The sequence below is a fragment of the Grammomys surdaster genome, unplaced genomic scaffold (assembly GCF_004785775.1).
Source record: "Grammomys surdaster isolate TR1022 unplaced genomic scaffold, NIH_TR_1.0 140, whole genome shotgun sequence".
Classification (NCBI taxonomy): Eukaryota; Metazoa; Chordata; class Mammalia; order Rodentia; family Muridae; genus Grammomys; species Grammomys surdaster.
Genome location: NW_021604598.1, coordinates 1,668,008 through 1,680,358, shown reverse-complemented (window position 1 = coordinate 1,680,358; position 12,351 = coordinate 1,668,008). Strand labels below are relative to the sequence as shown.

The following is a 12,351-nucleotide window of genomic DNA, read 5'->3' as shown; positions in this document are numbered from 1 at the left end:
GGCTTTACAACTGAGCCACGCCCCCAGCCCTCACTAGGGGATTCTAGGGGTGGGGGGGGGGGGGGGGGGGGTTGGAGGGTGGGGGGTGGGGGTGGTGGTGATGGTGGTGGTGGTGGTGGCTCTACTGCTGAGCTACACCCAGTGAAGTTCCTGAGTATAAAAAGGAGGATCTGAGAATGAGGCTTCAGGTAGAAAACTGAGCAATCACCGGCTTTCAAAACCAAAAAGCTAATGGGCATTCTACAGAATCTCTGAGTAGTGTTCCTCAAAGCTGTCAAGGTCATAGGAAAGAGTGGAGACACTGTCCCAGAGCAGAGCAGAGTAAGGAGGTGAGGTGACTCAGTGCAGTGTGGGATCTTGGATTGGATTCTGGACCAAAAAAAGGACTTGAGTGGGAAAACTGGAGAAACTGGGCAAGTCTGAATTCAGTTAGTAGTGACGGGGGCTCAGTTGTGATCAATGTGCTGGGGTTACGTAAGACATTAACAATGCAAGAGAAGGAGTGGGGACCAGGCGAGTGCTCCCTGGGCTGACTTGTGGAATTTTCCTGTAAACCTAAACTTACTTCAAAGAAGACGTTTATTAGAAAAGAATCAGCAGGGCGCTCACTAGCATTCTAGAAGCTGTCGGTGTTTGTGTGTGATAAGAGCCTGGAGCTGTGTGGGCCACATGCTCCGCACTGTGATTGGCTCAGTGGAGCCGTGTGGACCACATGCTCAGCACTGTGATTGGCTCAGTGGATAGTAATTGATGGCATGCCGGAAGCATATCTGTGACACCCACATTGGTTCAGATGTGGTGCAAGGCAGCCGGCCCCCGGGTTCACACGGCCCCCGGGTTCACACACTAGTGAGGTGGTGGCGCTTGCACATGTGCCGGTAGTGTGCGTGGAGGTCAGAGGTCAACGACAACGCCTAGGATATTATCTGTTCATCCACTGCCTTTGTTTTTAACATTTTATTTATTTGTGTCTGTGTGTGTGAGTGTGTGTATGTGTATGTGTGGTGTGTATGTGTGGTGTGTGTGTGTGCCGTGAGGTAGACTGGTTTTATTGCCATTTTACAGATGACACCGACCAAGAGACATGCTTGGAAACCTACCAAGCAAGAGAAAGGGAGCAGATCCAGGACTTGATCATTCATTAAGGCTTAATCTCATTTAATCTTGTAAGAAACTAGCTGCCAAGCATTTAGCACACGGCACCACTCAGAGGAGTGAAATAAACGTCCGCTGTTATTTATTATTAATTATTAGCGTGGCTGCCATTGCTAAAGGATTTCTAGCATAGGGCTGTCACACAGCACTGTCACAGAACACTGTGTATATATGTGTGTATGTTTGTGTGTGTGTATATGTGTGTATGTGTGTGGATGTGTGCATGTACCCTAAATACTGTGGGAACATTTAAGCAGGGGGAGGAGGGATGGATTAGTCTATTTTCTTTAACTGTAACAAAATGCCAGAGACTGGGTCATGTAGAAAGAAGAAATGTTTAGAGACTGAGAGTCCAAGGTTGGGTGTCCCTATGAGTTTATCCTCTGGTAAGGGGCTCATGATGTCATCACAGTGCTGGAAATAGCTATAGCAGTGGCACATGATATGACATAAACCAGGGCTATTCAGGAGGCAGGCTCACTTCTGATATTCACCTATTACTTGTTGTTAGTCAGGGTTTCTATACGTAGCCCCAGACTGCCCCTGAACTTATGATTGTCCTGTCTTTGCCTCCCAAGCGCTGGGATTGCAGGTGTGAGCCAACATACCCTTTGAATTTATTTTATTATTTATGCACTCAGTTTTAGGCTGTTTTTATAGTGACATTCTTGTGGGTACTAGCTCATTCCATGAGCCAGCATTAGTGGCTTTTGTGTGAGAACGAACATCTATTCACCTCAGAGAGGGACTGAGGAGAAACCAAAGTACAAATAACACCAAAGTCCAACTTGGAGAACCAATGTGCTTTAGTGGGCTTGCTTACATGGGCAGAAGCCACTCAGACAGCTGCATCATCAAAACCCACCCCAGCATGGGTTACAGCACTCAAAGCTGGGAACCTGGAGCACACTGCATAGCCTGCAGGCAGCTCAACAAGCCGGACAGTGTCCTTTCCAAGACATTCTGGTATCAAACTCTTCCAGGCAGCTGGGCTGGTTTCTGCTTCTTCCAGGCAGCTGAGCTTGTCTTAAGGTTTTCTACTGCAGCATGTTTTGTCTGAGACTCACTCTCGACAGTCTTTACTGCGTATGTACTTTTGGACAGGGAAGGCCTAGTGAATCTGGTCAGTTTCAGGGACTTCCTGAAGCTATTGTGAGTGGTTGGGTTCCTGTCTTAAGGAGTGTCCCTGTCAGATGGTCTGTCTCTCCTCCCCTTACAACAGTGTCCTCAGTCGTCCTAGTGCTGCGACCGTTTAACACAGTTCTTCATGTTGTGGTGATCCTTCCAACCATAAAGTTATTGAATACATGGACAAAGGAACAGAAAGATCAATACATCAATGGGTGAATAGATAAATGGATGGGTGAATGAACGAGTATACATATGGATGGATGGGTGAATCGTGGATAGATGGATCTTGAATGGAGAATGAATGATAAGTGAGTGAATGACAGAATGTGTGAATGGGTGAGGGAGTGGGCGTTCTCACAGTCCTACCCACTCTGCCTCCCAGCTCTCTCGGGCAGAGCCACTGTGGCTCAAACGATTCCCTGCCCTTCAGCCCGGCCAGGTGAGCTGATATCTTTTTTAAAGCCTGACAAGCTTATCACTCAGTTGGGATTTGCTCGGCACCTCCAGGTCTGACAAAGGCAGCTGGCTATTATCTCAAGCTCTCCGAAGGGTTGGCTGCTGACACGGTTCAGATGCAGCAGCCAGGCGTGTCCCCGAAGCATTTATCACAGCCGCCTCTCTTCCAGGACTGCTTCTGAGCCTACCAGGAGCCCATGTCAGCCTGAGCTCAGACAGCCCTCCTGGAGGAAGGGGACGGGGAGAGGGAGAGGAAGAGAGAGTGGAGGCAGGGGGACTATTCATTGTGAATGTGTGAAAACATTTGGTCCTACCAGCCCACCAACATTCATTCCATAATCATCTGAAAGACAGACAGAACTCCAACCCTCATATCACTTTCTGTCTCGAGCAGAGGTCTGTCTTAATCACTCCCTGAGGCCTGAATGGTCATGGCAACCCAGGTTTAGAGGGAAAGGACAGGAGAAGGGCATTGAGGTCATGTTTGCTGTGACCGTGTTAGCCTGAGGGGAGATCATGTTTGAACCCTGACTCCACTATTTACAGGCTGTGCCACTGGAGCCAAGAGTCTTGGCTTTTCTCTGCCCTAGAGAAAAGTGGCACCTCTCAGCCTTGTAGTGAGGATTAAACCTGTTAGCAGATGCTGTGTCCTGAGAGCTTTCAGATGCATAGCTACTGCTGGGGCTTCAGTATCCTGTACTCCCTGCCCAGTAGCACAGGTTCCAAGTCAGTGTGGTGCTGGGATTCCTCTCCCTCTCCCTCTCTCTCCCCCCTTCTTCTCCCATTCCTGCTCCCTCTCCCTCACCTTTTCCCTCTCCCTCTCCCTCTCTCTCTCCCTCTCCCTCTCCCTCTCTCTCTTTCCTTCCCGAGGATGGAGCTGGCTAATAAATGCTAAGCTAGCCCTCTACTAACTGAGGTATACCCCAGTCCTTGCCTGTGTGTTCTTTAGGAGGTGGGGCCCAGCTGGGATGATAGCATGTGCTTTTGATTCTGGTATTTTTTATTCCAGAGCTAGAGGCAGGTAGATTCTATGAGTTCAAGGCCAGCCTGGTCTACACAGTAAGTTCCAGGCCAGCCAGGGCTACACAGTGAGAAAAAAAAAATGCTGACTGTAGGCCAGCCTCCCTTACTTTTGACCTGGGGTTGTATCATAGTATCTTTCTCTGCTGCTATGACAAAAATACTCTGGAAAAAAAACAACTTAAGACACAAAGGATCTATTCTGGCTCGCAGGGTCAGTGAGATGGCTGACCTGGTAAAGGGGCTTACTGTTTAAACCTGGGGACCTGAGTTAAATCCCTGGAACCCACATGAAGGTGGAAAGTGAGAACAGACTCCATAGAGTTGTCCTCTGACCTCCACATGCGTGCTGAGGCACACATGTCCCTCCCTACAATAATGGCCAAGCAACAGGACTGGAGAGGTAGCTCAGTGGTTAGGAACACTTACTGCTCTTCTGGAGAACCTGACACATGGACGCTCACAACTATCTATATCTCCAATCCCAGGGGATCCAACACTGTCTTCTGGTCTCTGTGGGCACTGCATGCATGTGGTACAGACATTCATGGAGGGAAACACAAATAAAATAAAATATTTTAATTAAGACAAATAAAACATACTCTTTTTTTGTTTTGTTTTTAGTTTTCTTTCTTTGTTTTGAGGCAGAGTCTCTCTATATAGCCTTGGCTATCCTGGAATTCACTCTGTGACCAGGCTGGCCTCAAACTTACAGAGATCCACCTGCCTCTGCCTCCCAAGTGCCTGGCAAAAAAACACCTACTCTGACGCACAGTTCAGGGATACAGTCCTTCATTGCAGGGAGGTCAAGCAAACAAGAGCTGGTCACGTGGCCTCCGCAGTCAGCTAAGGCGGCTGGTCACGTGGCCTCCGCAGTCGGAGCCAGCAATGGCCACCGCGGCTCAGCCTGCTGGCTCCATTTTTGTTATATTCACCACCCAAGTGTATTCATTTCTTTTCAGTCTTGCTGTGGTAGCACGATGACTGGCATAGGTTTATTTGACTAATAATACATGAAGAGTCAGGGGAGGAACTCAGGCGGGAACTGAGGCGGAGACCACAGAACATCCTTGTAGGTTCATTCCTCATGGCTTGTTCCGTTTTTTTTTTTTGTTGTTGTTGTTTATTTGTTTTTCAGATAGGGTTTCGCTGTGTAGCCTTGGCTGTCCTGGAACTTGCTCTGTAGACCAGGCTGGTCTCAGATCCCCCTGCCTCCGCCTTCTGAGTGCTGGGATCAAAGGTATTTGCAACCAAAATAGGCTCAATCTGCTTTCTTATGCATCCCAGGGGTAGCAGGCACACAGTGGGCGGGTCCTTCCACATCAACCATCAATCAAGAAAATGACCCAAAGGCTTGCCCACAGGCCAATCTGATGGAGGCGTTTTTCTCAGTTGAAGTTCCAGCCTTCCAGGTCACTCTTGGTTGTATCAAGTTGACAAAAAATGAGCCAATACACTTAAGAATGGTCCCACTCACAACTATGATGGGTCTTTCTATAGCAGTTAAAATCAAAATAACCAGGCACAGGCATGCCCATCTCCTAGGTGATTCTAGATCCTGTCAAACTATAATTAGCACTGCCCATGTGGAACTTTTACACTACTGATGTGAGTTGCATCCATCACATGGTGTCACTCGGGACACCTCAATACCAGCATTATGTCCTTGTGTCTCTAGAGTGGCGAGCTAACTAAACCTCTTTTCTTCCAAAGGAGTCAGGTATGTCAGTATAGTGATAAACAAACAAGCATCTAGGGGGCTGGCAAGGAGACACAGAGAATAAAAGCACCTGCCGTACAAACCTGAAGACCCGAGTTTGAGTCCCAGAACCCACATGGTGGAAAGTGAACCTACTCCTGAAGGCTGTCCTATGGCCTCCACCTGCACATGGCTTGCCTGTGATTATATATTTACACAAATGCAAATACAATGGCAATGATAATAAAATTAGACTTGACATATAGACAAATGCAGGTCTGGGAGATGGTTGAGTTGGTTAAGTGCTTGCCTTGCAAGCATGAAAACTCTATTTTGAAAATACTGAGCCTGGTGGTCCATGCTTGTAAACTCAGTACTGGGGAGGTAGAGACAGGAGGATTCCCAGGCTTCGCTGGCAGCCAGTCTGGCTGAACTGAGAGCTTTAGTCCAGGGAGGGACTCTGTTTAAACATAAGGTGGGGCTGGCAAGATGGTTCAGTGGGTACAGGTGCTTTCTGTGGAAGCCTGGTGACCTGAGTTTCATCCCCAGACCCCACATAAAGATGTAAGGAGAAGACTCCACGAAGTTGTCTTCCGACCTCCACGCGCTGGCACACAAAGTGATAAAAGTATTTGTAAAGGAGTGGACGACTCCTGAACAATGATCCCTGAGGCTATCGTCTGGCTTACACACACACACACACACACACACACACACACACACACGTTACTTAATTGGCCTTTGAGTGTTAACAAGGTAGCAATTTTACTACTAGCTTCAGGGCTAGTGTGTGGCTCAGTGGTAGAGCGCCTGTCTAGAATGGATGAGATCCTGGGCTCCATCAGCACCAAGAAAGCTGTGCAGCCTAATGGTGATTGTGACCAACTCCTCTAACTCCATCTGCCTAGGGCTGTTCCAGTTCTAAATGCATATGCTATCTTTGTAACCCATTGCATCCTCCAGGGATCCTTGCGAGGTAGGGACAGTTAACATGCCAGCTTTATAGATGAGGAGGGTGAGGCCCAGATACCTTTTCTCAAACAAAACAAGATGTGAGGGTAGAAAGGTTACGAGAGTCCTGTCAAGAATGACCAGATAAGTTAACCAACTTGCCTGGATTATGCAGCATTCCAATTGTCAATCAACAACACAAATCCAGGCAGGACCTTGTGGAGTAGGCTCTACTCTGATGGAATATGAGTGAAACACATCCAGGGACCAGGTGTGCAAGCGAGCGAGCAAGCGAACTTTCACCTGGAGTTCCAACGCTCTGAAGGCGGAGGCAGGAAGGCTGTGAATTTGAGCCAGCTTGGGCTGCAGACCAAGAATTTGTCTGAAGAAAAAAAAAAAGGAGAGGAGAGAAGGAGAGAAGAGAAAGAAAAAAGAAGAGGAGAGAGGAGGAGAGAAAGGATGGAAAGAAAGGGATGAGAAAGAAAGAAGCATAAAGAGAGGGGGAGGGGCAGAGAAAGGGGAAGGGAAGGGAGGGGGTGGGGCAGCTCCTAACCGTAAGGATTTTAGATTCTGCCCGGAAAGACGTGGGTAACATCACAGAATCCTTTTTGGGAGGCCGTGGGAGAAATCCCTGCCTGTTCTCAGAACCAAAAATAGTTGTTGCTTCTTGGGAGCATCTGGCGTACTTTGCTTTCAGGACACTGGGGACAGCAGAAGTGACCAGCTTTCTCTTTTTGAGTTTTGTGCTGAGGAACTACAAGCCAAGTTCTTGGCCAACCATATGCTGTCGGGGCTGGGCTTCAACACATTCGTTTTTCTCAGTCTCCTTTCTGCTTATGCTCCTCTTACCCCTTTGCCAAAATAAAAAAAAAAAAATAAATTTAAACAAGCTTTGGAGCTGGGGCTGGGTCTCAGTTGGTTGAGCAAGTGTCCAGCGCATAAGAAGCCCTGGGTTCCACCTTCACTATGGCATAAAACTTGTGTTGTCACAAGCCTGTAATCCCAGCACTGGGTCGTGGTCATCCTCAACTACACAGAGTTAGAGGCCAGCCTGAGCTCAATGAGACCTTTTCTTAAACAAAACAAGGCATGAGGGTAGAAGAGTTACGAGAGTCTTGTCAAGAATGACCAGGCTGGACTGTGACTGTGGTGAGTCGCTTGCTTAGCTTGAGCAGGCCCTGGGTTCCAACTACATCTCCTTACAGAGGAACTCAAGTTCATTGTTTAAATGGTGAGATGACTCAGGACATAAAGGCTCTTACTACCAAGTGTGACTACCTGAGATGGAGTCCGGGGACCCCCATGATGGAGAAAACCAACTCCTACAAGTTGTCTTCTGACCCACACAATACACAACACACACACACACACAGAAAGAGAGAGAGAGAGAGAGAGGGAGAGAGAGAGAGAGAGAGAGACAACATACATGAAATGTATTAAATTAAAAATACAGTTATTGGGCGTTTTGCCTGCATGTATGATTGTACACATGTATTCAGGGCCCATAGAGGTCAGAAGATGGTGTCAGATCCTCTGGAACTGGAGTTACAGAGAACTGTGAGTGGCAGCCATGTAGGTCCTAGGGATATAGTCTGGGACCTCTGGAAAGGCAGTCAGAGCTCAGAACCATCAAACCACCTCAGTAGCTTCCCCTACCCATGCATTGTTTTAAAATAGGAAAGAGATTTGGGAACGAAGTTAGGCTTGGGCTGGGTGAAAGCTGTTGATGAGCTTGCCACCATGCAAGCGTAGAACCTGGAGTCCCACCTCCAGAACACACACAGTTTTAAATGGTCTGGCATGGTGGTACATGGCTGTAATTCCAGTGCTGACAAGGTAGAGACAGGAGGATTCCTGGGGCTCCCTGGACAGCCAGCTCAGCTGAATTGATGAGCTCCAGGTCAATCAGAAATACTTTCTCAAAACACAAGATGGAGGGCTGAGTGTGTTGGTATATGCCTATAATCCCAGCACTGGTGTGTGTGTGTGTGTGTGTGTGTGTGTGTGTGTGTGTGTGTGTAGAAGCAGACAGATCAAGACTAGCCTAGTCTATGTAATGAGTTCCAGGACAGCCAGGGTTACATAGAGATACCCTATCTCAAATACAACAACAACCCAACGTGGACAACACTTGACTCTTGGGGCTTGAGGACTGAAGCCCAAGGTTGTCCTCTGGTCTCCACATTCATTCACTGCACACACACACACACAAGACAAACTTAAAGGCAGTGATAAGAACGTCTGACTTAGAGATGGGGGTAGGGCTGGTTGGTACAGCCCTTTTGTAGATAGAACTTCTGAAGTTCTGAGTTCCACATATGCATGTGATGTTATGAGGATGGAATCCAAGGCCTATGCATGCTAAATAAGCACTCTAGGGCCCAGAGTCCCTGGTTTTTATCGCTGTATAGTGTTCCTTTCTGTGGGTGCATCTTATAGTGTTAAGTTATTATACCAATTATTATATAATTAGAAGCTCAAAAAAGAAACACTCCTACCTGTCTAGATTTAGGCAGTGCCTAATAAAAATCCTTTCAGGGGCCAGCAAGAGGGCTCAGTAGGTAAAGGTCCTCGGATGGCCCGAGTTCAACCCCCAGAAGTAGAAGAGAACTGCAAGCTGTCCTCTGACTGACACATATGCCCATGTCATGGCACTTGTGTGTACCTGTGTGTTCGTGCACACATACCCTACATTGTAATTTTAAAAAACATTCTTTTTAAAGAGGATCACTGTAGCATCCTGGTACTTAGCCATATGATCCTTATGATTTGCGTGGGCTGGATTCTTAGTCTCAAATTGGCTGGATAAAGTGCAAGAAGAGACATCTGACCACCTTGGCTGTGGGTTGGCAGCCCGCCCTCCCAGAGTGTCTGATCCCACTCTCAAATTTAATTGGAACCATTGTGCGGTGTTTTACATATCCTTGTAAACCACTTAGATGCTTTTCTGGAAGGAAGAAAAGTCCAAATAAATATATAAGCCCCAAGCCACCTCAGCGCACTGATTAAATTACCCAGACTCAAATTCGATTCCATCCTCATTTTATTAAGAGGCAGCTGCTTGCTCTCTTCCAGTTGGCTAATCCTCCCACAGCCAGTGCTCAGGGAGTGGCTGCCCCCAGGGGACCCAGCCACAATCCCTCTGTCTCGAGAAGCTTTTTTCTTTTCTTCGTTTTAGAAGAGTTGGAGATAAAACTCAAGGCTGCCATGACTACTAAGGCCAGAGCTGAGGGTGTCCCCAGCTTCTCACTGGGGAATTCTAGGCAGGGGCTCTACCACCGAGCCACACTCAAGCCCCTCACTGGGGGATTCTAGAAAGGAACTCTAGCATTGCCCTGTGTGTCTCAGGCTTAATTAACCATGAGTCTATTATGGAGCCCTGTGCTTAATTGGGGCAGCAGCTTCCATGAAAGTATTTGAAAGCTCCAGCTCACAAAATGTGATTTGAGGAAGAGGTACTTGAGGGCACAGCTTACCCTCTTAAAGCCCATTAGCCTGAGTATTAAGATGGAAACCAGAACTCAGGAAAAGAGAGTGCCTGGGAGGCTTGAGACATGATCCTCTTTTACAGAGGACCTGAGTTCAGTTCTCAAGCACCCATGAGAGGTCGCTCACAGGTACATGTAACTCAAGCTCCAGGGGCTCAAACGCCCTCTTTTAGCCTCTGAAGGCACTGAAGCTCCTGTGTGCATCCCCCAGCCTCACCCCAATTGAAATAAAGTATTTGAAAAGAACCTCCCTGTCTTTTGGTGAGATTACCGGGTGGCTCAGGAGGCGCCGTGGGTGGAGTTATACTGGATAAGGTAGAACCAGAAGCCACTGGTTGCACGAGGGGTTTAGGACTAGTGCTTTCCCGTAAATGGGATTTCTGGTGAGATTCCTAGCGGATTGAAGGATTGGAACTGGTGATGGTGTGGAACCCTTGATTCTGCTGGACAGAGGCTTCAACTGGGTGAGGGGCTCCTTGCTCTTCTCATGTGCCCAATTTTCCTGTCTTTATTTTTTTTTACATGTATTTATTTGTGTGTTAATATGAAGGCATTGAATGGCTTGACACATGTGGGGTCAGAGGACAACTTGCCAGAGCCAGTTTGCTCCTACTCTGTGGATGCCCAGGAGTTGAACTTAGATTGTCAGGCTTAGTAGCAATGGGCTGTCTTGCTAACTCCACACTGTCATTTTATGCATTTCCCTGAGATAGACCATTGTGCCCCTCAGGTTAAGACCCTCCAGGAATCAAGGACTTTAGTACCAAGCTACATAGACCCCAGTCTGGAAATGGCATTTGGACTATTCAACATCAAGCCTTCTAGGTCATTCCTATTCCATAGAAGTGAACTTGACTGAACATTTGAACTTAACCCTGCAGGGCAAAACTCAGGATCTTAGTGTGCTGAGCCCTGGTGGCCAAACCCGAGGATTTAATTACACAGCTGCAGAGAACACTCCAGCAGGGCACGTGCCATACAGACAATTATTTTAGGAAAGCCACAGAAGCTGTCTCTTCGTTGTGCTTAGATCTTGCTTCTCTTTTACAATTCAATATTTCATATGTTGGGAGAAGTGTCTTGTTTGCTTCAAAGGACATGCCAGGAAACACAGGCCGGAGATGCTAATTATGTGGACCGGCCTGCTTTGTTTTTGCATAATGAGAATCTTTGAGGGGAGTTCTAGCCTAATTGCTTGGGGACCTGAGCCAGTGGGAGGGTATGTAGGCAGGGACACTTGGGCTCCTGTTCATTGTTCAGTTTTGAAAGGATTGGATTCGCTCTGAAAGGAGGCTAAGCAATTGTGCTTTCTTCAGAGAGCAATGGCCTTTTGTGGGCCGTTTTTCCCGTGTTAGGTTGAGCTCCTTGCTGAGCCTGGTGGACCAAGCCTGTAATACCAGCTACCTGGGCACAGGGAGAGTACAAGACCAGCCTGGCAAAGTTAGTGAGACTCTACCTCAAAAGAAGGAGTAAGAGATGGCTCAGCAGTTAAGAGCACTGGCTGCTCTACCAGAGGACCTGGGTTCAATTCCTAGCACCACCATGGCAGCTCATAACTGTAACCGTTCCATGGATCCTATGCCCAGTTCTGATCTTCCCAGGCATTCGTTTAAAGCACAGATACACATGGAGGCAAAAATAAGAGCGCCATATTTAGCTTTACAGAGTGCGGTGTCCAGGCACCCAGGCACCCTTTAGACTAATGTGCTGTGCAGTAGCTTTGTTTACTGGAGGCCCTTGTGTGTGTGTGGGGCGGGGGATAGAAAAATGAGCCTGTGTACCCAGAGTTTATGAGCAGCCCCAGGCCTTCTGGCTCTGTAAGACATCCTGGAATAGCCAGGAGTTCTCTAACAGAAACCAACCAGGGTGATACTTGCCTGCCATCCCAGAACTTCTGTGTGTAAGCACAAGTATAAGACCAGGTCACCCTTGGCTACATAATGTGTTTGAGGCCAGCCTAGGCTACATGAAATCCTGTCTCAAAACAAACAAAACTAAGCAAAATAGACAACAACAACAAAAGAAATCAAGAGTTCTTCTACAGGTAGCTGGTTGTGGTGGAACATGCCTTTATACCAATACTGGAGAGGCAGATGGATCTCTGTGAGTTCAAGGCCAGTCTGGTATACAAAGCAAGTTATAGGATAGCAAAGGCTCTTACACAGAGAACCCTGTCTGGAAAAACCAAAACCAAACGAAACCAAACCTAACCTTTAAGAGTTCCCCCAACAAGGACTGGAGAGTTGGCTCAGTGATTAAGAGCATTGGTTGTTGTTCTTCTAAAGGGCCTTGGTTCGATCCCAGCACCCACACGACCCTAACAACTGTCTGAGACTGCAGCTCCAGGGACGGAAAACACACACGCTCAGGCAGAACACCCATACACGGAGAGGAGAGGAGAGGGGAGGAGAGGAGAGGAGAGGAGAGGAGAGAGCTCTTCATAGGAGAGTC

The 12,351-nt window shown here is 47.6% G+C and overlaps 1 protein-coding gene across 3 annotated transcripts in view; it reads left to right on the top strand.

Moving 5' to 3' along the window:
* Positions 1–12,351, top strand: part of Olfm2 (olfactomedin 2) — a 74,988-nt gene that overhangs the window by 50,544 nt on the left and 12,093 nt on the right. The window contains exon 2 of one of the 3 annotated variants that reach the window (XM_028763796.1): positions 5,540–5,557. The exons of the other annotated variants lie outside the window; for them this stretch is intronic. Within the exon in view, the coding sequence (XP_028619629.1) occupies positions 5,540–5,557 (18 nt within the window). The remainder of the gene's footprint in view (positions 1–5,539; positions 5,558–12,351) is intronic. 3 annotated transcript variants of the gene reach the window in all.